This window comes from Acinonyx jubatus, chromosome A2 (assembly GCF_027475565.1).
Source record: "Acinonyx jubatus isolate Ajub_Pintada_27869175 chromosome A2, VMU_Ajub_asm_v1.0, whole genome shotgun sequence".
In the NCBI taxonomy this organism is placed as follows: domain Eukaryota; kingdom Metazoa; phylum Chordata; class Mammalia; order Carnivora; family Felidae; genus Acinonyx; species Acinonyx jubatus.
The window spans coordinates 152,055,217-152,083,081 of record NC_069383.1 but is presented as its reverse complement, the minus strand read 5'-3'; the positions used below and the strand labels follow the sequence as shown (position 1 = coordinate 152,083,081).

Genomic DNA, 27,865 nt, shown 5'->3' with positions numbered 1-27,865 from the left:
GGGAGGGGAAGTTCTCAGAGCTCTTGGACCAGTTTCTCCATGCTCCTCCCCATCTCGGCCCCGCCCCTCCCCCTTTTTGGAACAGACCCCGCCCCAGGCCAGCCGAACTTCACCTTCGGGCCAGCATCTACTCTCCGAGCCCCCTCCCGGGTCCCACCCACCCCTCACTCTTCGCCTTTGTCCCGCCCCTTCCCAGCCTGGGCCCCGCCACCTAGACCACGCCCCACCCCTTCTCACAGACTCCGCCCCCACCCAGGCCCCGCCCCTCTACCGTGTGTTGAATTGGCCTATGCCTTCACCGCCCCAGCCCTTCCGCAGACCCCACCTCTCTCCGCCCAAGACCCACCCCCTCATTAGACTGGGCCCCACCCCTCGCCGCGCTCCTTGCAGAGCAAGCCCGGTGCCGCCCGCCCCCGTCCCCCCACCCCCGCGTTTCTGTCTCCCGGGCCGGCGCGCGCGGCTCCCGTCACTTGAACGCGCGGCGGCGGCGGGAAGATGGCGGAGTCCGGTGGCGGTGGTGGCGCTGGTGGCGGCGGCTTCGGAGCGGGCCCGGGCCCCGAGCGCCCCAGCAGGTGAGACCCGCCCGCAAGGTGGGCCGGTACCTGCCCCGGGGCCAGGGTAACGTGTGGGGAGTCCGGGGGATCCTGAGGGGCTGAGGAGCCTCCTGGGCTGGTTCGAGGGTCTTTGCGGGGGACTACGGGCTTTAGGGGGTCATGGAGTACTGAGGGGGACCGAGGGCTGCTGAGGGGCAGGTGAGGGCAGGCTGGGGGCCGCAGGACCTCGATGCATCTGCATGTGGCCCTAGGGGTCTGCGGGGGCATTGAGGGGCATGGGAGTCTGAAGGAAAATTCATGGACTCCAGGCTGTGATGGGGTCATGGGGGAACTGGGCATGCCAAGGGGTCTGGCAGGCAGAGAGGGCCTCAGCAGAGGACCATGGGCAGTCCTGGGGACCCTAAGGAGTGGACTGAGGGGAGCTTGAGGGACTGAGGTCCAAGGCTTACTGGAGGGTGTTGTAGGACCCTGAGGTGTCTAAATGTGGTCCTGGGGGCATACTGTGGGGTCCTGGCAGGGATGAGGACTGTGGAAGGCTGGAGGTGGTGGCTCAAATGAACCTGAGGGCCCGAAAGAGGCCTAAAGGGCTTGGAACCTGAGAGGGGAGGCTGAGGTTGCCTCCCCAGGTCCCAGTGAGTTCTGATGGGCAAGGAGGGGTCTGGAGTTCCCCGGGGTCCTAAGGGCCTGGGGTGCGTCTTGGGGAGCTTTTGGTCTAAAGAAAACACAAGGAGCATCCATCTTGGGTGCTCTTTCCTCCCATCCCTCCGGGGTTCAAATCCTCCCGCAGGCGAAAGGACTTGAAGCAAGGTCTTCCCCACAGACCAAGGGGGCAGAATTCACCCTCTTTGGTCACAGGGAGGCCCCCCCCTTTCCTTTGGCCAAGTCCCGAGACTGGTTGCCTGAATCCCAGAACTGGTGTAAAAATGGAAGGTGTTTGTATGCATTGTTTTGGATTCTCAGAGGGGGAAAACACGTGCTTTAAGTAGCACAACCTCCCTCTTCCCATTGCACAAGGCCAGTGTGGCCCGGATCCTCCCATCCTGGCCCCCTAGGAAACCCTACCACCCTTGGCTGGCCGAGGAGGAAATCTGGGCTCTTCTTGATGGTGAGCTTATGGAAGCGAATAATTTCAGTGTGATAAGTGCTGAAGTTGTTCACTACTTGTGAGCTGTGGAGGCAGTCCTCATTGGGGAGACTTGGGCTGGTGCTGACCCGAAAGACTTGATGGGTCGGCGCATGAATTGGGCTTTAGAGGCCTGCAGTGGGGAACGAGGAGAGCTCAGAAGATTTGTAAGACACTCAGGGGGTAGAGTTGGCAGGGCTTGTGACCAGGCATGAGGCGACATGTAAGAAACACATAAAAAGGGGCAGCTAATTCTGGGCCCCTGCCTTGGACCCAGGGAGGGGATAACCTGGGGGGCAAGAGCAACGTATAACTAATTGCATACCACATAATTCACTCATTTTAGCTGAGCAGTTGATTGAGTTTTAATAAGTTCACAGAGTTGTGCATGCTTTAATACAATCCGGTTTTTAGAAGGCCTCCATCACCCCCAAGAATTCCCTCAAGCTTGTTGCGGTCAACCAAACTGCCAACCCTCTGCCCCAAACACACCCTGATTTGCTTTTGCTCTCTGGTTTTGCCCTTTTAGAAATTTTCTATAAATGGAATTCTACAATATGTGGCTTCTTACGTCTGGCTTCTTTTCCTTAACTGAATGTTTTTGGAAGTTCATCTGTGTTGTCACAGGCATCAGCAGGTTGTTCTTTTTCATTGCTGCAGAGTATTCCATTATATGGATGAACAGATTTGCTTACTCATTTACTGGTTAATGGACGTTTGGGTTTCCGTTTTGACAATTACAAATAAAGTCCCTGTGAACATCCAGGAATGCGTCTTTGCGGGGACGTAGACTTTCATCCCCCGGGGTAAATACCTAGGAGTGGAATGACTGCATCCAATGGTAGGTGTAGGTTTATACTTGATGTGGCCTGTCTTTAATTTTAGCCACTTTCAGTATATGCTGGTATCTTATTCTGTTTTCATTTATTTATTTTTAAATGTTTTATTATTTTTAAGAGAGAGTGTGCATGCTCGTGAGCGGGGGAGGGGCAGAGACAGAGGGAGACAGAATCCCAAGCAGGCTCTGTGCTGACAGCGGAGAGCCTGATGTGGGGCTCAGACTCACACACTGTGAGATCATGACCTGAGCCGAAGTCAGATGCTTAGCCAACTGAGCCACCCAGGCACCCCTGATTTTGGTTTTAATTTACATCTCCCTAATAAATAATCATGTTGGACACTTTTTCGTGGTATCATTGGCTATTCATATCTTTGGTAAGATGTCTTTTCAGATTTTTTTGCCCGTTTTCTATTTGGGTTGTCTTCTTATTGTTGATTTTTAAGAATTCTTTATGTATTCTGGATACAAGTCCTTTATCAGATATATGATTTGCAAACATTTTCTCCCTCTCTGTGATTCATCCTTTCCTTTCCTTTCCTTTCCTTTCCTTTCCTTTCCTTTCCTTTCCTTTCCTTTCCTTTCCTTTCCTTTCCTTCCTCTCTCTCTTTTTTAAAGTTTTTATCTATTGATTTTGAGAGAGAGAATGTGTACGCATGCACAAGTAGGGGAAGGGCAGAGAGAATGAGAGAGAATCCCAAGCAGGCTCCATGCTGTCAGTGCAGGGCCCAATTTGGGGCTCGATCCCATGAACTGTGAGATCATGACCTGAGCTGAAACCAAGAGTTGGACACTTAGCTGACTGAGCCACCCAGGACCCCCGCTTTCTTTCTTTTTCTTAATGATATTTTTCATGGGGCAAAATTTTGTCATTTAAAGAAAATGTTTTTTTTTTTAATTTTTTTTCAATGTTTTTATTTATTTTTGGGACAGAGAGAGACAGAGCATGAACGGGGGAGGGGCAGAGAGAGAGGGAGACACAGAATCGGAAGCAGGCTCCAGGCTCCGAGCTATCAGCACAGAGCCCGACGCGGGGCTCGAACTCACGGACCTCGAGATCATGATCTGAGCTGAAGTCGGACGCTCAACCGACTGAGCCACCCAGGCGCCCCAGAAATCTTTTTTTTTTTTTTAAGTTTATTTATTTATTTTGAGAGAGAGAGACAGAGAGAGGGAGAGAGAGCAAGCAGGGGAGGGGCAGAGAGAGAGAGACAGAGAGAGACAATCCTGAACAGGCTTTGCACTGTCAGTGCAGAACCTGATGTGGGGCTTAAATCCACAAACGGTGAGATCATGACCTGAGCCCAAGTCGAACGCTTAACCTACTGAACCACACAGGCGCCCCTAAGAAATCTTTTCTAAATGGAGGCACTTTTTAAAAAGACATCCCCCCCACCTCTGAGATGCCCATTTGCCCCCTTCCATCCGTCCCAGTGAAAAATTACCATTGTCTAGAGTAACTGATAGGGAAGGTGCTCTTATCCCTGTGGTGCTGGTATGGGGAGAAGGGGCCAGAATCCCTAATATGGTGAGAAGGAACGTGTAGAAAGAGGATCAGGTTTTGAGGGAGATTGTGGCACACAGTGTTTTGCCAAGGCTCCCTTGAGGTTAGAGGCCTTTGTAGCATTGTTCATTTATTCATTCCTTCATTTATTCCAAATGGGCCGGTGAGGACCAGTGTATGACATGCCCATGCCTCATCTTCTCCATACTTCCACACTCCAAGGTCATGGCCTCTCAGAGCCATCTGCCTGACCATCTGAGCTCAGTTAGCCCCAAGAACACTTTTTCTGGCCACTTTGTATTACGTGGTAAAGTTTAAATAGCATAAAACTCACTCCCTTAAAGCGAACAATTCAATGGCATTTAGTACCTTGGCGATGTTGAGGAACTATCACATCCGCCTAGTTCCAGAACATTTCCATCACTTCAAAAGAAACTTCTGTACCTATTGGCAGTCACCCCCCGTTTCCCCCACCCCAGCCCCCCACAACTATTCATCCAATTTCTGTCTCTATAAATTTCCCTGTTTTGTAAACGGAGTCCCACAACATGTGACCTTTTGTGTCCAGCTTCTTTCACTTTGCACGTTTTCCAGGTTCATCTACATTGGAGTGTGTATGAGCATTCCATTCCTTTTTATGTCCAGCTTCTTTCACTTTGCACGTTTTCCAGGTTCATCTACATTGGAGTGTGTATGAGCATTCCATTCCTTTTTATGACTGTATAATATTTCGCCATGTGGAAATAGCCCATTTTGTTTATCCATTCACCAATGGATAGACATTTAGGTTGGTTCCACCTTTTGGCTACTTTGGATACTGCCGCTGTGGACATGCACGTTCAAGTTTTTGTCGGAACACTTGTGTTCAGTTCTTTGGGGCATACACCAGGAGTGAAGTCGCTGGGTCTCATGGCTGTGGTGTGTCCTCGATCACGCTGTCACCACCTGCCACTACTTGGTATGTTTGTTAGTGGGCACGCCTTGAGGCTGGAGAGCATGTCTGCCTTATGCTGTCTTGTATGCCTGGAGCAAGGCTGCACAGAGGAAGTAAGTGTTCGAGAAATATGGCCAGGAGCGGGGAGGGAGAGAGGAAGGGATGGATTGGAAAGGGGTGTGGCAAGAGCTCTCTAGAGTCTCTTGCAGTCTGGCGGGAAGGAAGTCCCCTCTGCGGGATTGGGTCAGTCCTTCGCCTTTTCAGGGAGACTCGCAGGGTTGCTGAGGCTGGGGGAGGCTGGCCTTGTCTGTGAGGTGGTTTTCCAGTCTGCCAGGAGGCGCCTGCATCTGCCTTTTTGTCCCATGAAGGGTTTTGTCATTTGGCCAGGGGTGGGGGTGGTTCCTGTCTTCCCCTTGGCCTTTCCAACGGTCCCACAACTCAAGAAACTGTCCTCAGGAGGGACTAAGCTCCCCCACCCCCCACCGCCCCCAGCATTATATAACTTGTTTGTTCCAACTTCACTTTTCTGCAACCAAGGGGGAAAAAAAGAAAGAGAAAAGCTTATTCTCCTTCCTTCCCATCTCGAGGGATCAACAAAAAACTCGTTGCCTAGTAGAGATGGTCGTTAATAACCAAGCTGAACCTCCGGGATGGATGGAGCGTGGCTGTCTCAGCCGAGGGCTTGCAGACGGGAGGTGGGGTCCTAGCTGCAGACTCAGTCGCACAAAAGACACTTGTTCTCTAGTGGGCCCCCTCCCAGCTCCACCTCAGGCCTTCCACGAAGGTCTGGGTTTCGGGAGGGAGAGGAGGTTTGTGGCCACTCGGGGTGTTGTGAGGGGGTGGAGGAATTCTCCTGGGAGCTGTACTTCCCCGGCTAAAATTCCATGACTGTGAGGTACCGGGCCGGTTGACTTCTGGAGGGACCTTCTTGCTACGGAGGCTCTTCAGATGTTGGGTCATTGGCATCCTCAGTCCTCGGCCCATCTTCCCTAACAGCGTCTGGATGGGGCCCCGTCTCGCTGACTCACGCTGCTCCCGGGGGCCGAGTCGAGGGTATCCGGTAAGGGACGTGCCGGCCACAGGTGTTTTCATGGGAAGTTATGGCCCAGACACAGCGTGAGCGGGTTTGGCAGTTCAGCGAGGCATCTGCTTCTGGCTTGGTGACCTTTGCTTGTTTAAACGTTCTTAACAAGCCCTTTCTGCCTGTGCCCTAGATTGTCCCCACTCAGCCCCGAGGCCCTAGAAGAGTCCAGCCCCCCAACCGTTGTGTGAAAGACTGGGGGACCTTTTGGCCTTTTGAGAAGGTTCTTGTTCCTTTGGCTTTGTCCTCTTTTCAGCCAGGAGGGAGAGAGGGAGTGTTGACTCTTCAGAGATGGGGCCTCAGCTCCTCCTCTTGAGAATTCTGGGAGATCTGGTGGTATCGGGGGCCTCATCAGAGCCACCTGTGTCTGTGGTCCCTCCTTCTGGCAAGCAGGGCGGCCCCAGGTACTCACCGTGCACCTTGGGCATGTCTGCAACCCTTCGTGCCTTAAATTGCTCATCTGGGAAGGCCGACTGGGAAGGGCATCTGGGACGAAGTGACCTGTGTGAGGGTGCACCTGGATGTGGCGTGTGCATCGAAATGTTAATGTAGAGATGGCGATGTCACCCTGCAGTCCTGATGCTGCCAACATTCTGGCCGCTGCAGCCGCAGGGGGCACGAGGGGATTGTGGGGTTTGGGCAAGTCTCGCCTACGCGTCAGTGTGGCAGGTGGGAAAAGAGAAAGCTGGTGTGTTAGCCCATTCTGGTTGCTGAATGTCATAGACTGGGTGGCTTACAAATAATGCACACATTTCTGAAAGTTCTGGAGGCTAGGAATTCCTAGATCAAGGCACCAGCAGGTTTGGTGTCTGGTGAAACCACTTCCTGGCTCACAGATGGCTGTTTTCTTACTGTGTCCTCTCATGATGGAAGAAGCAAGGGGGCTCTTTGGGACCCCTTTTTCTTTTTCTTTTTCTTTTTTTTTTTTTTAAATTTTTTTTAACGTTTATTTATTTTTGAGACAGAGAGAGACACAGCATGAACGGGGGAGGGGCAGAGAGAGAGGGAGACAAAGAATCGGAAGCAGGCTCCAGGCTCTGAGCCATCACCCCAGAGCCCGATGCGGGGCTCGAACTCGCGGACCGCGAGATCGTGACCTGAGCTGAAGTCGGACGCTTAACCGACTGAGCCACCCAGGCGCCCCTCTTTTTCTTTTTTTTTAAGATTTTTATTACTTTTAAGTAATCTCTACACCCGACGTGGGGCTCGAACTTACAACCCCGAGATCAAGAGCCGCATGCTCTACCGACGGAGCCATCCAGGCACCCTTGGGTTCCCTTTTATAAGGGCACTGATCCCATTCGTGGCCCCACCCTCATGACCCAATCACCTCCCAAAGCACCCCCCTCGGCCATCTGAATACCATCACATCACGGGTTAGACTTTAACATGTGAACTTTAGGGGGACACAAACATGCAGTTGTCCTGAGCAGTTGGGAGGATGGTGGCACTCTTACTTGGTGGCCGTGAGAGGGTCGGTGGCAGGGGCAGTAGGAGAATGGAACACATCAAGTCCAAGCTGCTTCTGCAACATGGAGAGGGCAGGCGCTTCCAGGCAAGCCTCGCACCCGGCAACAGAGGGCAGAGGACAGCTCTGTGGGTCTCTACAGAGTATTGGGGAGGGGGCAGTGGAGTCTGAGGCAAGCTGGAGGGAGCGCTGGGCTGGAGGTGCTAGAGGGCCGGGGCGAGAAGCTCAGCTCCTCCTCAGGCAGCGAGGTGCCCCCTTCCTCACCGCCTCGCCAGCAGGGTCCCGCAAGCTCATGATGTGAAATTGCTCTGAAAACCACGCGCTTCACCCCGAATTGTGGAGCATTTGTCTCACAGCTGGACGGCTTCCACCTGGTAGCTGTGACCCCCCCTGGGGGACGGCCTTCTTGTCGTCGGCCATAGGGGTAGAAAGGTTTTATTAGCCTCTGCTATCATAGTGCCATCTCCAGGGAGCCCATGCGGTATGTCATCCCACTTTTCTCAACGCCGATTATTTTTTATTGCCGATCCACACGGGAGAGCTTAGCGAGACCAGGTCGGAGGTTTGCGCTCGTATCGCCCACCCCAGACACTTTAAAAGCGGGGCTTTCTCTGCATTGCTACCCTTTGGCCTTAGGGCGTGTTACAGACTTGGGGTTGAAGGCCCTGGAGAAGGGGAGGGGAGGAAGGCCCAGATAGAAACAATTCCTCCACATAGGCGGCTTCTGGCATCCCTGGCTCTGGCTCCTTTCTCTTGCGGACGGGACTCGTTTGACGCCTTTCTCTTCCTCTGGTGATTGTCGTATGGTTCCTGTGTGCCTGCTGCTGTGCCTGACGCTAGCCCTGGGCCCCCAGGACAGACAGGCTTTGCCCACGTGGGACATGTCAGCAGGGTTAGCAGGACAGTTGTGTAGTCATTTCTTTGCACTTGCCATAAATGATCCTGAGGTTCCTGCCTTTTCTGGAAGGTTCTGAGAGCCTTGTGGATGCGGCAGAGCTGAGTCTGACGGTTAGTGTCATCAGCTCAGAGGAAGGGGGTCGTGGGAGGTAGACTATTTTCTGGGTACGGGCAAGTGGCACGTGAAGGTTCTGAAGGAGGAGCAGCCTGGCTTTTCAGGAGTCATGAGGGCAGAGAGGAGCTGGAGAGGGTGGGAAGGAGGAGGCCAGGAGACTCAGGGGGTGCAAAATTTGAGTCAGGGGAGCCTGGGTCAGATCTGTGTTTTAGAAGGATCCCTCTTTCGAGAGACAAGGGGGCCTGGACCTAGCTAGGAGCCATGGAGATGGTGAGGTGGGCCTGAGTTTGGGGAAGATTCGAGATTGAACTTGTGCCATGTGCTGATGGACGGTGGAGGCCAGGCACGGAGTCACTGGCTCTCAGGTTCCCTCCAGAGACCGGGGAGTGAGTACTGGTTATTGACAGGTGGGCAGGTGAGCTGGTGGGAGGTAGGATGAGGCCCCACTTGCCTGAGGATGTGCTGCCTGTGAGCATCCAGTGGAGATGGGGGGCAGAGGTGGACAGCAGCCCGGAGGGCTTGAGGGCTCGTCTCTGTTCTGGAAAGCCCTTGTGCCCTTGTGCCTCTCCTTGCTCAAGGGCCCCAGGTCTTCCAGCGAGCAGTTGCTGGTCCCAGGAATGTCCCTTCTCCTGAGAAGAGGCTTTGGCCTAGTCTTAGCCACCCAGGGAGGTCTCTCCAGTTTGGATTCTGCACCCCTGCTGGAAGCTTCGCTTTGAGAGCACTCACCCCGCACACGTTTATTTGCTGTCTCCTCCCCTCATCTCTTGGCCCACCATGTTGGTTCCACCTTTGAGCCACATCCCTGTCTGGCCCCTTCTTCCATCTCTTCCTCATCCCTGCTCTGAGCCGCCATCGTCGGCTCTTGCCCTCCCAGCGGCTGCTGCCCTGCACTCCAGGGGGTCCTTCCCAAGACAGGCATCAGACCATGTGGCTCTGCCTGCCTCCTGCCTGGGGGCTTCCTCACTTTCAGAACAAACTTTACTTCTCCATGGGACCCCCACCCCCACCCCCACCCTACAGTGAGGCCCTGCCCACCCGCTGTGTCCTTGTGCTTCTGCAGCCCTGCTGGTTTCCAACAGCACTCTGCTGCCACCCCTCCTGGGCCTTCCACCTGGCTCTTCTTGGCTGGAGTGCCCCGTCCCTGTGCTTTGCACAGCCCCCGGGTGGCCTTCTTGGGGCCTGGTGGCTCTGTCCACTTGCCTTTCTGCATCCCCCGCCCTGTGATCACTGTACATTCTGTGTGCTTAAAGACCCGTGTCCCCTAGAATGTATGCTTCCTAAGGGCAGAGCCTCCCTGTGGTGGCTCCGATTTGCTCCAGCAAATACCCCACACATAGCCTGGGATAAGTTTTCGAGGGGACCTGGCCTGACCTAGAGGCTTCTGGAACAGCCTTCCGCACTCTGCTGGGTGAGGCTCCTCCGTTCCCTCGCTTTATTTAACGGCACGGTCTGGGTAGGGAACCAGAAGCGGGCATGTCGGTCAGTGAATCAGCCCATTAGAGAGAAGCCAGTGAGCGGTCCCCTTCTGCGTGTGCTTCACTTAGTTAACGGACAGGATCTCAGCGCTGTGTGCGGAGGACGGGAAACGGCCGGCCGCTCTCCCTGTCCAGCTGCCTGCAGTGGGAAGTGGGGGCCCGGGCCGCAGGGTCCCCACTGCCGGCAGCCCCGCCCTCCTCCTGTGGTAGCCGCTCCGCAGCTGTGCAGACGAGCTCTTAACACTTGTTAACCCCGAGTCTCCAGTCTCTTCCTCCTCCCCCGCCCCTTTCCCATTTCTCTCCAGAGAGGACCGCTCAGGATTCGCAGAACTCATCCCCCACGGCTACGAGAGTGCTTCCCTAGCATTCTTCCTCAGCGGAGCGGGTTTTGGGGCACAGCCAGCGTGGTTTCAGACCCCGAGCAGCCGAGGGGCCGATTGCTTCGCGCACACCGCCTCACCGCACACTGAAAATATTGTGATTCGGGAGGAAGTAACCGGCACCTTTGGGGAATCGCAGACCTTTCCTGTGAGGGAAGCAGCTTCCGGAATTGAACAGCTCAGCCTGGAGGAAATCTTGAGGGGTGGACCTTTGGGCTTTTAAAGGCCTCGAGGGGGGTCACCCGAGTTGAGGCCGAAGATGTTTTCTAACGCCACAACTGCAGAATTCCACAGGGGTCAAAGACGGATCGGCCGGGAGCCGGAGCGGGCTGGGCTGCATATCCGGAGAGCTCTCCTCTCAACGGGATGTTAGAATTTGAAGCAGCCTGCTGAAGGAAGCAGAGCAGAGAGACGTGATCACCAGAATCTTCCGAGACCGGAGCCCAGAGTAGGGCACTCTCCCAAGGCGGGGTTTAGGGGGTGGCACTGTGTCCCTTGAGCCTCAGGCTCAAGGGACACAGTGAGCCCCACGGGACGGGGGGTACAGGAGCCCCACTGAGGATCCCCGAGGCAGCCTCCACATGGACAACTTACAGGACTGTGTTTAAAAGTGGTAACCACGTGCTTGCCTTGGTGAAGTCTGGTGGGTCCCTGGAGGGCATCTCTCGCTCTCTTTTCTCCCCTTCTCTGTCCTGCAAGGGGGTAAGGCAGGGCAGTTGGGAGCACACAAATGTTTATGCTCCACGTGAGTCACTTGCAGCAGCAATGGGTGGTGTTTTTCTTGCCGAGGCTGATGGCCTCGCATCGCCCTGCAGCTCCAGCCTTAGGCTTGCCGCCAGCATCTTAGCATTTAGAGTTGCTGAACTTTCGCAGTGGGGGCCACGGGTGGCTTGCTGACCTTTCGTGGGGAGCCAGCTGTCTTGTCACAGGCAGACAGGACTCAGGCTGAGTATGGCCACTACCCACTTGCTGCCAATTGCCCAGGTTGGACTTCCTCAACGCCCCAGGCTCCTCCCATCCCCCCCCCCCCCCCCCGGGGTGGGAAGATTAAATGCAGGGTAGGGAGAGGCAGCAGCTGGAGAAGTGTTAATTCCATGGTGGTTTGCTTAGAGGCTCATCTGCAATGTGGTGGACAGGAGCCCTGGATCAGAGATTTCTGACGTCGAAAGCCCCCTTTGGTTATGAAGTCTAGAAACTCAACTCTCTGCCTTCAATTAGAAAATGAAAGTTCAGGGGCGCCTGGGTGGCTCAGCCAGTTGAGCGTCTAACCCTTGATTTCGGCTCAGGTCATGATCCTGGGGTTGTGGGATCGTGTGCTGCATCGGGCTCCGTGCTGAGCATGGGGCCTGCTTAGGATTCTCTGTCTCTCTCTGTTTCTCTCTCTCCTCCCTTCCACTCTGCCCCTCTCCCCTGCTTGCATGTGCTCTCTCTCTTTCTCTAAAAGAAAAAAAAAATTAAATAGATAATAAAGTGTTCCATTAAAAAAAAGAAAAGTTCATTGTTCACATAAAAAAACGTTCAGAGAGAGTTCTAGTTTTAGGTACACTGAGATTCAGGGCTCAGATGATTCCCTTGGAATCTGTGACTCCTTTCTCTCAGCCCTGCCTTCCCTCCTCCTCCCCACCATCCTAGCAATCACAGGGGGAAGGCAAATCTCCATTCTGGTGGCTCCAGCAAAAGTCCCAGGGAGGATTCTGATTGGATCACATGGGTCACACCCCCATCCTGGGACCAATCAGTGTAGGCAGGGATCTGGGAGGCTCTAATTGGTCATCAGTCTCCCTTTTCAGCCCAGGGATAGGGTCTCCTGATTCCTACCACGGGGGAATAGGAGGCTCCCTGAGGAAAACAGGAAACCCTTATCTGAAGAGGGGAGGGATGTTGGCACCCCCTAAAATGGAGGTATTCATGACAGGCTCCTTCTGCTGCCTAAATTTGTGCTGCTGTTGGAAGGACTAGGCTGAGCTATCTCCATGTCTGCATCTGCCTGTGTCTGGCCTAGCACCACTGGTCATGTGCATGTGCCATTTGGCAGAACTGTCCCTTTTAGGGCCTTAACACCTGCCCTGCCAGGGGAGGTGGTTGGGCTGGCACTGAGATGCTGGAGTTTGGCAGTGCTAGAATCTCACTGGGCTTTTGAGTGGTGCTTTGGGGCCATGTAGCCATGGACCTACTTGCCTGATCTGCAGAGGTTTTGCTTATTTAAGTGGCTCCATCGTCAAGCCCAGTGTGGTGGGGGGTAATATGCGGGGGGGATGGGCTCTGACTGGGATCAGCCTTGTGTCGGTGGGTGGGAACGAAATAGGCATAGCCTCAACCTGAGACTTGTCCACGAGTCTGCCCCTGCTGCCCCTCACCTGGAGGCCCTGGCTGGGCTTTGAGGCGAAAGGGAGGCTGTGGAGAACCCCGGCTGGGGCGCGAGGGCAAACATGGCCATGGGGAGACCTTCTACTTTCAGAAGGCGGGAGGGTAATGTGCCAGAGTGCATGGAAGCGTTGGTGGACTTGGAAGTGTGACATAAGGAGGAGGGTTGGGGGGAGGCAGGAGGAGTCAGCCCTTCAACATGGTGAACAGTATGAGCGAAGTGTGGAGGCCAGACCTTCCAGAAAACGTCCTGTTGAGGGCTTCCTGATTGAGCCCAATCAAAGGATAACATACTCAGTCCCAGAACTAGGACCAGGAGGTTGAATGAATGGGATGAAGAGGGCAGACATATGCAGTAGCTATCTGCAGCAAGCAAAGATATGAGTCGGGCTCCAGCCAATGCTGCCACCTGGCAGCCATCCACCTGCCACCTCACCAATCCATCTACCTACCTATCCACCCACTTATCCGTCCATCCGTCCATCCGTCCATCCATCCATCCACTCAGCCATCCAGCCATCTAACCAATGAGCATGACTGAGCTCTGAGCACGTGCTGGGCACAGTGCCAGGTACTGGAACACAGCAGGAGACAGAACCCATCCTGCCCTGCCCTGGTGAGGTTCCTGTTTCGGCCTCAGGGAGATAGGCTGGGAACAGATGGGTGGTGTGCCCGATGGAGCAATAATCAGGGGGCAAATAGAGCTGGGTTGGGGGTCAGAGAAGCCTCGGGGCCTGGATGGGGCTCTCCCACTCTCCCAGTGACCTGGCAGGATGGGATTACATCCCTTGTAGTGGCTGGAGGATTAGTGGGATAGTCTACACCCTGGCCCTGGCCAACACTGAGGAGCCACATCTGGATCTTCCCGCTATCCAGCTCTATGTTCATTCATGGTTCAGTGTCCTTAGGGAGTGGTTTCAGCTCTCCCAGCCTTGGTCTCCCCATCTGTATCATGGAGCTGATACGGGGCAACCCACCTGGGGCTATGGAGCGGCTGACACCAGGCCTCTTGTGTGCTCTGTGGCCTTGGTTGGGTGCCTGAACCTCTCTGTGCTTCGGTATCCCCATCTGTAAGATAATAGTGGTATTCTCCTTTCCAAACTGCCTACCGAGAGGTGAGCTGGGAGCCAGGTTTGTACCTACTCCAGCCCAGTATGGAGTGGGTGCTCACTCACCAGGACAGGGAGGGGCGGAGGTACTGTGAAGGCAGGGAGCTTGCTGCTGGTGAGGGAAGTAGGGTCTGGGTGTCCCCTTTTCTTTTTTCTAGGCTTGAGAAAGGCCAGAATTGGGCAGGTATGGGATCGGAGGGGTGCTGCCCACAGGGTCCTCTGGCCGATCAGCAGTGGCCAGGTCCCCATGTGTTCTGGGCTCACTCAGAGATTGGGATATGGCCCAGGGTCCAGGCAAGAGGTCACAGCCCAGCTTGAGGGGCACTGGGCTGACAGCGGCCTATGAAGAATGAGGCTGTGGAGGGCCATGGGGGGCTTAGGCAGGAGAAAGATGGGGATTGATGTTGTTGCCTTACCCCGGTGGGAGGGTGGGCAGTGTCTGCAGAGTTCTCATCAAGGACCCAGTAAATATTTGGGGAGGCAGGGGTTCATGTGGTTTGTCCCTGTCGTAGAAGGGCAGGATGGCCAAGCTGTCAGGGCCCGCCTTGAGTAGAACCGGCACTTGAGCGTGGCCACCACATGCCGGGCTCTGTGCACTTGGAATCGCGGGGGGCTTCCATGTGGGCTTGCTGGGCTCTGATTGGCAGGCTTGTGCTGTGTGGGGGCAGAACCTAGCCTCTACGCCAAGTCCTGAGGACTTTACTTCTCTCCCCATGCCGGGCCCTTGGGAGGTTCAGGATGGTTCTTTCCAGGTGGATGTGGGAACCTCTGCCCGCTTGCCTCGATGACCTCCTCCCCACCTCAGCCTCCCTGGCTGTCACGTGGGGGCTCGCAGAAGTTGCCAGCCCCAGGGGCCTGCAGCCTGCATGGTCACTTCCTGCTGGGAGCTCCCTGACAACCCCTCTGTTCTGTCACCCTGTTACTGCCTGACGAACCCCGACGGACGGGAGGTAAGGATATACACATAGGGAGATGGCTGTGATGGTGATGCCATGAAGAAGGTGAAGTAGGCTGGTGTGGCCTGGGGCTCCTCTGCAGGGCTCAGGGAGGGCATCTCTACAGGCAACATGCTTCCAGGATGGGCTCACAGTGGGCCTTAGTCATGCCCATGCCTCTGGTTCTTGGAGGCAGGTTGGGTAGGCGGCAGTGGGTGAGACCCCATTGGCCTGGTGCACCTGCCCTCCCGGGATACACAGATTTACTCACAGGGTGCACAGATAGTAGGCCTTGGCTCTGGGCATCGTGTTTTAAATAATTGAAGCAGACATGGGAGAAAAACCAGCATGATGACTAGGAGTGAGAAATAAACAACCACTGGTGGCATGGAGAGGGCCCAGGCTTGGTGGGGGAACGTGGGGTCCGGGGGCCCTGGCTGGATTTCTTCTCTGCCTCTCCAGGTCTCCGTCTCCTTCCCTGGCTGGCTGTCCTCCTCTGTCTGGGTCTCTGTTCCCTCTCCCTCTGAGTCTTTGTCCCTTCTGGGTCTCTGTTAGTGGTTTGGTGACCTGGCCTGCTGGGACGCTGCAGTGAAGGACCTGCATCTACCCCTGGGCTCCACGCTTGTCCACCCAGAAGCTCTGGTCTTTTGTCTGCTCCCCTGGGAGCCCAGGGGTCAAGCCTCATGAGACACTTGCAGGCAGCTCCTTTGGAGCTTATCAGGAAGGGTAGCCCCAGGAATGGGCCTGTTGCCGCCTGAGGGGTGAGGAGGGCGGGCTGGCCTCTGGCGAGCAGTCCCAGGAGAAGGCTCACTGACGTGAGCATGGAGGCTGCTGGCCAGCCTCAGCATTTGAGGGCCCATGCAAGGTGCCAAAACATGGTGACTCTATCCTTTGGGCTGGGAGCACAGTACCCTGAGCTGTGAAATATTGTGGGAACCATGGCAACAGTAGCTGGGGGCGTCTGCCTTTGTGGGGCATGTGGGACTCTGGCTTAGATGCACTTTTTACCCACGGAGCTGCATGTCCAGGAGCCGGTGCTGTGGCCTTGGCAGTCAGCAGGCTGCGGTATAGCAAGAAGCTGGAGTCGCCTGCGACTACATTTGCGCACAGGGCTGTGCTGGGCCTCAGTTTCCCTGTCTTGAAGGGAGATTCATGAGGTGGCATGTGAAGAACCCGGCCCGGCATGTGCTCAGTCAGTGGGCCTGCCTTGTAAAGAGTCAGAGGTGGATGGGAGAGAGAAGGCAGAGAAGTTTCCAGTATGGCTGGAGGACAGGGGGTAGGGGAGGGTGTTGTGTGAAATAGGGCAGAGAGGTGGACCAGCTGGCCGCCAGAGCTTCTCCAGCACCCCCCCCCCCCGCCCCGCCCTGGGTTCTGTCTCCCTCTCTGGGTCTCTATTCCACCCCACCCCCCACAAGTCTCCTTCTCCCCTTCATTCTGGGTCTTTGTCCCCCTCTCTGAGTCTCTGTCCCCCTCTCTCCTGTGAAATGCAGCATCTTCCCTGCTGACGCACCCGGGACCCTCGGGCGGAGTGGCCTGCAGCTCCCTGGTACGTCGCCGGCCGGGGTGTGAGCCAACCAGCTGTGCTGTGCTGCTGCGCTCTATCGAGCCACATGGACAATAAAACCGAAATTGGCTTTGAAAGTGGAAGTGCTCTCCGTTTTGAGGGGAAGTGAGGGAATTTGCATGTCAGAACAGTATGTTAAAGGGGCAATACCGTCAGACTCTGTTCTGGCCCGAGCTTTGGGCTCCATGTGGGGGTGGGAAAGGATTTTACAAAACCCCAAAGAAATGTTTCCATGAAATTCTTTCTTGTTCTTGCCTTGCCTTTCCTTTTTTTTTTTTTTTTTGACATTCCAATGAAAAGAAATGTTCCGGGGCTTCAGATCTCTCCTGTAGGGTTGGGAAACCAACTATGGGGACCAGGGCCAGCAGCCAGATGAGGGCAGGAGTTGGGGAGCACCCACCCCACCAGGTGTCACTTCCAGGGCAGCCCCCACGTCCACTGTGGGGCCCTGTCAGTGGGGCGTGGGGACGGCAGTTGGTGTGGTCCTGCACCTCTTGTGGCCTTCCCCACTTGGCCATCTTGTCTTGGGTTGGGTCCCCCTAAAATAGACTCTCAAACAAGGATTCCAGCCCATGATGTATTCTGGGGGTGACCCCACGAAGGACTGCTTTGTGTGGGGAAGGAGACCACACGGGGGTGTGTCAGCAAGGAGCTGGAGACGAGGTGGGCAAAAGGCTTGGCTGGCTGTGGACCCCCAGGGGATTGTGGAGATCTTGCCACAGATAGTCCACCTGGGGTCTTCACCCTGCCCGGTCCCACTTTACATTAGCCCTGGTGTAGGGGAGACTCCAAGGGAGGCAGTGGCTGTGTCCCCATGTCCGGGTAGGCCTAGGCCTGGCCAGAGGTGCCCAATGACAGTGCTGGGGGATGGCAGTGTGGGAGTATGGGGTCAGGACAGCCCTGAGCTCAGGCCAGGCCTGAGGGGGGCATGTGTAGCCCCTCAGAGGCCAGATCCAGGCCAAGGGTGCAGCTGGGGCGGCAGTAAGCGGCCTCCAGAGACATCCTGACCCGGCTGCTGACGCATTGGCTCCGATGACTCAGTGCGGGTGACCGTGGCTCGGGTGGCCGTCTGGAGACTCGGACAGGATCAGGGCCGCCGCCGCCGCCTTCCTGGGGGCCCGTGGCCCCGCCGCGCTGGCCGCCCCCTGTCTGGGCTGGCCTGAGTAATGGGTCCTACCCTTAGTCATCGGTCCCAGGCCTCAGCCCTCCCTCCTCCTCCTGCCCACCTCCGCCCAGCCGAGCCTGTCTGTCCTGGGGACTCCAGCTCTTGCTGGCTTTCTCCCTCCTTCCCTGAACTCCCCAGAGGCTGTGAGGTGTGTGTGGTGGGTGCTGATGGGGGCTTCAGGGACAGCTGTGCCATCTATGAGATGAGAGGGGGAAAACAGCCTTGGAGGGTACTGTGAGCCTTGCCAGGGGCATGAGGAGAAGGGCCTGGAGGAGGACGAGGTGTGTGCAGAAAGGGGCTGTTCCCCCCCCATTCAGCACAGCTCAGGTCTCATACCCTGTAAGCAGCTGTGCAGTGGGCTTGGTCGGGGGCTCTGGGCTAACTCCTGTGTAGGAGCATTTTAATGCTTGAGGTGCACGCAGACTCTGTGCTCAGCTGAGGGCAGCCCTTGGTCAGAAGGTCCAATAATTCTTCATACCCCTTTGGAAGGTGTTTAGCTGGTTTCTCATCTGTGGCCCCCAGAGATGGTATTTGGTGAATATCCTCCTGCGTCCCTCATCTTGCACGTGTAAGTATATCTCAGATAAATCCCAGAAGTATAGTTGCTGGGTCAAGGACGTGAGCCTTTAGAATTTTGCTAGGTCTGTTGAACTGCCTTCCTGGGTGTTGTTTCACTTCACATTCCCACTGGGAACTGATGTGAGTCTTTGCGAGCAGACACAATGCTTCTGCTCACATGAAGGGTGAAGCCGGTCCCTTGCTGTGTGCACGTATTTTATCGTGAGCCCTTCTGACTCTTAGGTCTCTCCAGCCAGCTGTGCTTCCTTTCCTATGAACCATCCTTTGTGCATCTTTCTGTGAGGTTGCTGACTTGGTATTGATTTTTTGGTGCTCTTTATATATGAAGAACCATAGTAGATATGTACGGCCAGGAACCGACCAGTTCCAGGATGAACTTGCCCCTGGTGTGAAATCTTTCTTCTGCTGGAAGCATGCATCGGCACGACAATTCTTAGGGCTTAGAGAAAGCACACAAAGTCCTTTTGCCCTACCGCACAATCTCCCAGCAGCTTCTAAGAAAAAAATGAAGCGTAACGGCAAAGGCTGGGGTAGGGGCACACATGTACAAAGTCTGTGAGGCAAGGTGTCCACAGAGTGGCACTGCCATCCCCGGGGCTGCCCCTAGCTGCTGAGTGTGAGTCTGTGTCTCGACACAGTCCCTGTTCACACGCGTGGTGAAGTTGGAGACACGCCTCTTCTCTACTCCCTGGCCCTGGGAGGGAGGCTCTGAGGGGTCACACCAGCTATCCCTGACCCCTGGGCCACTCTGCTCCACAGAGAGGTAGAGTGCTTGGCCCCAGGCCAGAGGGCCCTGTGGTGTGGGGAAAGGCGGTTCCCTGTGCTGTCTGGGCCCCAGGGGCCCCAGGGAGAGGGTTGGCTTCTCAGGACAGGCCTTTTGTGGAAGCTGGGACTTTGGGGCCAATCCCCAGGATGCGGCCAAGCCCTCTGCTCCAAGGGAGAGGCTGGGTGTCCCTGTCTTAACTGTGGGTGTGGTGGGGCTAGGGGCACCCTATCCTCTGCACATCTCTGCTGCAGGCTCCTGTCCCCTCCCCAGCTGTGAGGTACTCAGAGCTGCAGTGCGAAGCTGATTCTGGACGGTTCGACCACTTTGGGTCTCCATTCCCCAGACTGCACCCAGTGAGGGCAAGCCCTCTCCATCTTGTTCATTCTGTATGGTCCCTGCCACCAGAAAGGGACAAGGGGCTGACAGGCCAGTGAGGTGAGAGGAGGGTCAGGGGAAGGGTGCACGGATCTGAGCACCTCAAGGGTCCTTAGAGGCTCATGCGGCATGTGGCCTTGGAGGATGTCAGTGAGAAGGCACAGTGAGACCCCATCGGGCAGCCCTGGCCAGAGGATGGCCACACTTTGAAGCCGGTGGATCTGTGAGCCAGTGACATTCTCTTTGTGATCCTCAGAACTTGGGGCCACTGTAGGGTCTCGGGAAATTGGAAGAACAGAGACTTGAAGTCCCAGCGGCGGCCTGGTCAGGCACGACGGGCTAGATGTAGCAATGTGGGAGGGGCACAGGGCATGTGACACAGGGCATCCCTTCTACCTGGCAGAGAGAGGTGGCCAGACCAAGCTAGAGACTTGGGGTCTTTCTGGGCCCCTTTCCTTCCCTCCCTCTGTGGCCTTCAGCGGGGCTGTGTGTCAAACCTCGCAGGCAAACCCAGGGTCTGGCCACGGGCACCACCGGCATCCCAGCATTACCAGCCCAGATGACCGTGGTGCTGGGTTCTGAAACATGCGTTTCCTCCTCCCGGGATGGGAAAGCCTTCTGCCAAGTGCAGACTATGTCCCCCAGACATGTCCTGTATCCCCTCCACTTCCCCATGTCCTCCCTGCCATGTCCCATGTCCCCTATGCTGTGTCTTATGTCCCTTTCTCCCACACACCGGGTCCCAAAGGTCTGGGACCTTGCAGGCCTATTGCCAGCACCCCGGGGCCCTGCAACCCCTTGGTTGGTTTGCCTCCCTTTCCTGAGGCTCTCTTGGAAGGGCCACTGAGGCTGGTAGCCTGTGCCAGGGCAGAGGCCTCCAGTTGGTAGCAGTTGCATTGATCAAGTGCTGACAGTATGCCCCGTGCTGGGCATCAGCTCTTTTATCCGTGGTATTGTTTGGGGAGCTGCTGGACAGTGGGGGCTGAGGAGCCTTCTTTCTCCTGCTTTCTTGGAAAGACCAGTGCCCACATTCCTGGCCCTCATTTGTGGGCAGGCGTTAGTCCCAGGAATGGGAAAGCAAGTTCCAGAGAGCTGGGGGCCTTGGGGAGAGAGCAGAATACTTGGCCTTGCCTTGGGGTGGGTGGGGTGAAGCATGGGTTGGGAGAGTCCTGGCAGGGGTTCTTGACCCTACAGGGGCCTGACCCTAGAGGTGATGGCATTATTCCCTCCTGTTAATGTTTGGGAGGTGAAACGATGTAGTAGGGCCGCCTAAGCCATTCATTCTTTAATGCATTCAACAGGTTTTCTAAGATGAGACGGCAGAGGGGACAGTGATGCTGGAAGGGAGGGAATGTGGGGGTGAATGAAGCAATGATCCTCGTATACTGTGGGGGTGCTGGTGGTTACGGCAGGGTTTTATGCAGGACCTGAGAAGGCCCAGATGTCCTTTTGTTTATTTTTATTTATTTATTTAAATTTTATGAGAAATTCACATAACCTAAAATCTACCATTTTAATTAAAAAAATTTTTTTAACGTTTATTTATTTTTGAGACAGAGAGAGACAGAGCATGAACGGGGGAGGGGCAGAGAGAGAGAGGGAGACACAGAATCGGAAGCAGGCTCCAGGCTCTGAGCCATGAGCCCAGAGCCCGATGCGGGGCTCGAACTCATAGACCGCGAGATCGTGACCTGAGCTGAAGTCGGCCGCTTAACTGACTGAGCCACCCAGGTGCCCCATTAATTTTTTTTTTTTTTAATTATCTTGGGGGCAGGGAGGGAGAGGGAGAGGCAGAGAGAGAGGGAGACAGAGAATCCCAAGCAGTCTCTACAAGTCAGTGCAGAGCCCAGTGCAGGGCTTGAACCCATGAACCATGAGATCATGACCCAAGCCAAAACCAAAAGTCGGATGCTTGACAGACTGAGCCACCCAGGTGCCCCAAATCCACCATTTTATTTTATTTATTTATTAAAAAAATTTTTTTTAACCGTTTATTTATTTTTGAGAGAGAGACAGAGACAGAGACAGAGCACAAGCAGGGGAGGGGCAGAGAGAGAAGGAAACACAGAATCTGAAGCAGGCTCCAGGCTCCGAGCTGTCAGTGCAGAGCCTGACATGGGGCTCGAACCCACAAACTGCGAGATCATGACCTGAACCGAAGTCGGACGCTCAACCAACTGACCACCCAGGCGCCCCCCAAATCCACCATTTTAAAATGCACAATTCAGTGGCATTTAGTGCACTCACAGTGTTGTGCAAACATCACCTCTAACTTGTTCCAGAACAATTCCATCACCTCAAAATGAGACCTGTGCCTCTCAGCAGTCATCCCCCATACGCCTGACGCCCAGCCCCTGGCAACAACTAATCTGCTTTCTGTGTCTATGGATTTGCTTGTTCTGGACTTTTCATACAAAAGGAATCATACAATTTATGACTTTGTGTGACTGGCTTCTTTCACTCAGTGTCATGTTTTTGAGGTTCGTCCACGTTGTAGCGTGATTCAGCTTCATTCCTTTTTGTGACTGAGTAATATTCCATTGTGTGGATGGCCACATTTTGTTTCTCCATTTGCCCTTTGGTGGACCTTTGGGTTGTTTCCACCTCTTTCTTTTTTAAAGCTTTATTGTTCGTTCTAAGATGACCTTTGCCTCCTGAGTCCTTATTTTGAGGTGCAGGAACCTCTGTTTCACTTGTCCCCATTCCCCCATTGAGCCACCCCCACAGGTAAACCCATCCTTGTAGGGCAGATATTCTTGGTTTTGTGACTTACCCACAATTTGCTGTGCCCCTCCACCTCCCCTGCTTCATTGACCCTGACAGACAGGGAGATCCCACCTACTCTGTCATGTCCTGGGCCTGGGCTCAAATCTTGCTGGTTGTCTTACAGCTCTGGGACTATGGACAAGCCACTCATTGTGTCCCTGTCCCTGGAAAGTAGGACCAATGGGCCTTTCGCCTAGACTGGGCAGTCACCGTAGCCTAGAAGCAAATTCTTCAGAAAATGACTTTGTGGTCATGTGGTTGCCCTCCCCTGGGGTGCTGGACACAAGGAGCTCGCTGGGCAGGTGTCAGAGTAGCTGGGCCTCCAAGAAGGTTGGCCTTTCCTGGCCTGCGACACCCCAACCCTGGGGACCAGAGCTGCCCTGGAAGCTGTCAGTCGTAGAGCTTCTCCTCCATGCCTGTGCTGGGGCCCTGTGCCGGCACCGTAATCCCACCCCCAGCCCCTGCAGGGGAGAGAAGAGAGGTTTGCCCTCGGTGGGGGGGAGGGCAGCTTGCTAGGGTATGGGGGACAGTGATGTGACATGAAGAGTCCTGCACTGCAGAATACGCACTCAGGAGACACATTGAGAATGAAAAATAATGAAATAAAGTTTAAGAGGAGGGGTGGAAGGAACTCAGAGGTCCACAGATGGGTGAAGGGATCAAGAAATTGTGGTCCGGCCACACGACGGAACATTAGTCAGCCATGAAAAGGAGCAAAGCATCGATTCACGCTGCAACGTGGATGACCCTCGAAAACATGCTGAGTGAAAGAAGCCAGACACAAAAGACCACACGGTATATGATTCCATTTACACGAAGTGTCCAGCGGAGCCACATCCAGAGGCAGAAAGCAGATTGGCCGTTGCCAGGGGCTGGGGGAGGGGGAGGGGGAGTGACTGCTGATGGGGACGGGGTCTCATTTCGGGGGATGAAAATGTTCGGGAACTAGATAGAGGCGACGGTAGTAAATGTCACTGAATTGTTCACTTTGAAATGGTGCATTTTATGCTATGTGAATCTTATCTCAATGAAAAAACAAAAGGGACATTGGAGCCTCCTCAGTTCGAGCAGAAACCCTGCCCCTTTCACAGGTGGCAAATGGAGGCTGGAGAAACGGTGTCCTTTGCCAAGGCCAGTTGGTGGCCAGGTGGCAGACGCGGCCGGGACCCAGGTTTTGTTTCTGCCTCTCCGGGGCTGGTCCTGGCGAGTTGGCGCCTCAGGCATCTTTAGAGCCCAGGCGAGCCAGCCCGGTGTCCCCGGGGCAGAGATCAGACAGACCTGTGGCCGCTGAGCTGAGCCCCCACCTCTGCTCTCCTGCAGCATGGCTGACAAAAATGGAGCTCTCAAGTGCACCTTCTCGGCGCCCGGCCATAGCACCAGCCTGCTGCAGGGCCTTGCTGCCCTCCGTGCCCAGGGCCAGCTCCTGGACGTCGTGCTCACCATCGACAGAGAGACCTTCCACGCACACAAGGTGGTCCTGGCCGCCTGCAGCGACTACTTCAGGTGAGCACAGGTCTCGGGGGACAGGCTGGAGAGCGCCCACCCTACTGAGAGGGAGTGTGATCTCAGTGCAGCCAGCCAGCACATCGCTGAGGGAAAATGGCTGGCGTTGGCCGCACATTCGGTAAACCTGTAGCTTTGTTTAGGTTTGTAACTTTCTCAAACTTCTGGGGCCCATGGTGCAGGCAAGCAGAACATGCCTGGGGGATGGAGGTGGCCCATGGGCACTGGATTAACCGTTTCTGCCCTGGGGGAGTGGCAGGGCTTGGCCAAGTTTTCACTCTCTTTGTTTGACACTGGCGTGTCCCAGGCACTATGCTTGGCCTTGGCGTTCCAGCAGGGATGAGACAGACATAAGTCTCTGTCCTCGTGGTTCCTCTACTCAGGCTGAGGGATAGGAGGGATGCCTAGATGGGGGTCCCCGCTTGTACCTGGGACTGTGTTGCAGTCCCCTCATGCCGGGTGAGACCTTGCTGGGTGTACTGGTCAGTCTGCTGCCAGGGTCTTCTCCTAAAGTCTCCTTCCCTACACTGGGCTGGGCAGGGGGGTGAGGGCCCCTTGGAGAAGGGCGAGGGCCATTCTCACCAGCTGGGGGCTGTCACGGGCTGAGGACAGTCTCCTCATTTCCTCAGTGACCAGCTGGCCGGTTCCTCCTGCCAGGCTGTGACCCGGCCAGAGAGAGCTGGGGCGCTGTCCTGGGGTGGTTCTCTGGCCCCACTTTGCCAGTGGTGGCTGAAGTGCCCCTGCAGACTGCGTCTCGGAGCTCCAGCCTCGGCGTGTTCTGAGGCCCGTACGGTCCTCGAGGCCAGGGTGGCGAGGCTGGGATGGCTTGCCCGGTGCGCCCCCCAGCTGCCCGCCCCCCCCCCCCCAGGCCCAACAAGGCCATTCTGGGGAGACGGAGCAGCCAAGCCATCTGGGGCGCCGTTTCTATTTTTATTCTGGATTTGGGGACGGGTGGGCCGGCCCAGCCAGAAATGCCCTTTAAAGGCTCCTCTGCGCTGGCACTGCAGCCGGCAAGGCCTTAAAAGGCAAAGCTCCCTCCCGTCGCCGTGGCTGCCTCTGTCTTCAATGGGCTGATGGGACTCATGGGGACAAGAAGAGGCAGGGTCCGGGGGGCTGCCCAAGCTCTGCTCCTAGAAGGCTCCATGGCGCTGCTGCTCACAGGGGCGGGCAGTTGTTAGCTGGTGGCTCAACTGCCTTTACTCTGGGACCTGACCCCAGACCACGCTGGTTGTGTGACTTCAGGACAGGTATCCGTTGGGTGAATGGATGAGGGGAGTTCCTTCTCCTTGGTCAGCCGTCACAGTGCACATCTGCCCCGTGAGAGGAACCTCCGATGAACTCCCAGCAGGTGCTGGGGTTCTTTCCCCTCCTCCTGATGGGGGACCCCAAAAGCCACGGGGTGCTCTGACCCAGGTCCTGTTTCTCTCACTGGTGCTCACACTAGCACTGCTTTCCAGAGCAGGCAGAAAGGCTGACAGCTGGTGTCACTCACTGGGAGTCTCACGGTGGGCTAGGGCTCCTGTGGGTCATCCTCGGGGTGGGGGTGGGGGGCTTTCCTGACTGTCTGGCCTCTCTCTGGAAATGACAGTGACCTTGGGTGGGGCCTCCTAGCATGTACTCTGACCGGGGAACCCTAACCCTCTCCCCGTCCCTGTGTGACAGGGCTGAGATTCAGGCTGGGGAAGGTGAGGCCACGGGCCCACATGTGCCTGCTGGTGAGGGGCTGGGCTCTGAGAACCATGGTGCACGGTGTTCTTGGGGTCCCCACCTTGTCTCCTGAGCCTGCTGTGTGTGTGGTCTTCCAGGGCCAGGTGCCAAGGTAGGGCTGCACCTGTCTCCAGCGTCAAAACCAAGGTTATGCCTTCTTTTGCCCACCCGTACCTGCCCCGCCATGAGCGGGCCCTAGCACTCCACACCCCTGGGTGGGCTGAACCCGGCCCCAAAATAGAGGGGCAGAGTGGGGAGTTGCCGTTTGTAGGAACACATGTGGCTCGGGTGGGTTAAAAATCTTTCTTTTCTTTTTTTTTTTTTGCGTGTCTTTAATGAGCATCTGGCCTCTTTCCCCTGGCTGGCCGTGCCCTGCTCATGGTGTCCAGGGGCCAGGCTATTCCTGGGTGGCCACGATGCCCCTTGGCAGCCCCGAGCCTACATGCTGTGTTTCTGAACTTCAGGGCCATGTTCACGGGTGGCATGCGGGAGGCGAGCCAGGATGTCATCGAGCTGAAAGGCGTGTCGGCCCGCGGCCTGCGGCACATCATCGACTTTGCCTATAGCGCCGAGGTGACGCTAGACCTGGACTGCGTGCAGGACGTGCTGGGTGCGGCCGTGTTCCTGCAGATGCTTCCCGTGGTGGAGCTGTGCGAGGAGTTCCTCAAGGCCGCCATGAGCGTGGAGACCTGCCTGAACATCGGCCACATGGCCACCACCTTCAGCCTGGCCTCGCTCAAGGAGTCGGTGGATGCCTTCACCTTCCAGCACTTCCTGCAGATTGCTGAGGAGGAGGACTTCCTGCACCTGCCGCTGGAGCGCCTCGTCTTCTTCCTGCAGAGCAATCGGCTGCAGAGCTGTGCCGAGATCGACCTGTTCCGCGCCGCGGTTCGCTGGCTGCAGCACGACCCGGCCCGGCGGCCGCGCGCCAGCCACGTGCTCTGCCACATCCGCTTCCCGCTCATGCGGTCGTCGGACCTGGTGGACAGCGTGCAGCCGCTGGACATCATGGTGGAGGATGTGCTGTGCCGGCAGTACCTGCTGGAGGCCTTCAACTACCAGGTGCTACCCTTCCGGCAGCACGAGATGCAGTCCCCGCGCACGGCCGTGCGCTCGGACGTGCCCTCCCTGGTCGCCTTCGGCGGCACGCCCTACACGGACAGTGACCGCTCCGTCAGCAGCAAGGTGTACCAGCTGCCCGAGCCCGGTGCCCGCCACTTCCGTGAGCTCACGGAGATGGAGGTGGGCTGCAGCCACACGTGCGTGGCCGTGCTGGACAACTTCGTGTACGTGGCGGGCGGCCAGCACCTGCAGTACCGCAGCGGCGAGGGCGCGGTGGACGCCTGCTACCGCTACGACCCCCACCTGAACCGCTGGCTGCGGCTGCAGGCCATGCAGGAGAGCCGCATCCAGTTCCAGCTGAACGTGCTGTGCGGCATGGTGTATGCCACGGGTGGCCGCAACCGGGCCGGCAGCCTGGCCTCCGTCGAGAGGTACTGCCCGCGGCGCAACGAGTGGGGCTACGCCTGCTCTCTGAAGCGCCGCACCTGGGGCCATGCCGGCGCCTCGGCGGGGGGCCGCCTCTACATTTCGGGGGGCTACGGCATCTCGGTGGAGGACAAGAAGGCGCTGCACTGCTACGACCCCGCCGCTGACCAGTGGGAGTTCAAGGCGCCCATGAGCGAGCCCCGCGTGCTTCACGCCATGGTGGGTGCCGGCGGCCGCATCTACGCCCTCGGGGGCCGCATGGACCACGTGGACCGCTGCTTTGACGTGCTGGCCGTGGAGTACTACGTGCCTGAGACAGACCAGTGGACCAGCGTGAGCCCCATGCGGGCTGGCCAGTCAGAGGCCGGCTGCTGCCTGCTGGACAGGAAGATCTACATTGTGGGGGGCTATAACTGGCGTCTCAACAACGTGACGGGCATCGTGCAGGTGTACAACACAGAGACGGACGAGTGGGAACGCGACCTGCACTTCCCAGAGTCGTTCGCGGGCATCGCCTGTGCCCCCGTCCTGCTGCCCCGGTCAGGGACCAGGAGGTAGCTCCCGGGACCCGTGGGACCCGGCCCAGCCTCATGCCGTCTCTGCCAGGGGTTTTGGTGAGCACACACCGGGGCTGAGGACCACAGAACCACCCCCCCCCCACCCCACCCCCACCCCCCCCCCCCCCCCCCCCCCCGCCCCCGGCCTGCGGCCTGACATCCTGGGGCCTGCTGCGTCGATAAGGCCCCTCCCCCTGGGGTCCCTCCTTCCTTCCCGAAGCAGATCCTGGCTTCGTGCCCACCAGACAGAGGGAGCCTGCCGGCCCTGAGGCTGACATGTCATGGCACTGGGGGTTTCCTCACCCGCCCCACATCCTCGCTCATGGAGGGAATCGGGGTCTCCTTTGGGGTGTTGTTGTGTGGCTTACGTCCCACTTCTCTCTCCTCCCCCAGCTCGGCAGTCTCAGATGCTCAGATGCAAGCTCATTAGCATCGAGCCCCAAACCCATGGTTTGCACCCTGCCCCCTCCCAAGTTTCTTGCACTGTGCGTTTTTAAAAAATAAACACCCCCCAAACTCTGTAACACACAGAACTCCAGGAGCTGGTAAGGTGGCAGGGGTGCGCCCTGCTCAGGGTTGACTTCAAGGGTGGGCATGTTCCTGCCCCCAATAAGCCTG

General features: G+C 56.5%; 1 protein-coding gene across 2 annotated transcripts; it reads left to right on the top strand.

The window, feature by feature from the left end:
* The first annotated feature begins 369 nt into the window (after window positions 1-369).
* KLHL26 (kelch like family member 26) lies at window positions 370-27,355 on the top strand. 2 transcript variants are annotated; one of them, XM_027038419.2, is made up of 3 exons: window positions 370-572; window positions 23,313-23,495; window positions 25,667-27,355. In XM_027038419.2, the coding sequence occupies exons 1-3, from the start codon at window positions 496-498 to the stop codon at window positions 27,246-27,248; spliced, it is 1,842 nt and encodes a 613-aa protein (XP_026894220.1). In that variant the 5' UTR covers window positions 370-495; the 3' UTR covers window positions 27,249-27,355. The 2 variants fall into 2 exon arrangements, with proteins under 2 accessions (XP_026894220.1, XP_053075575.1); XM_053219600.1 differs by lacking the exon at window positions 23,313-23,495.
* Window positions 27,356-27,865: the final 510 nt, after the last annotated feature.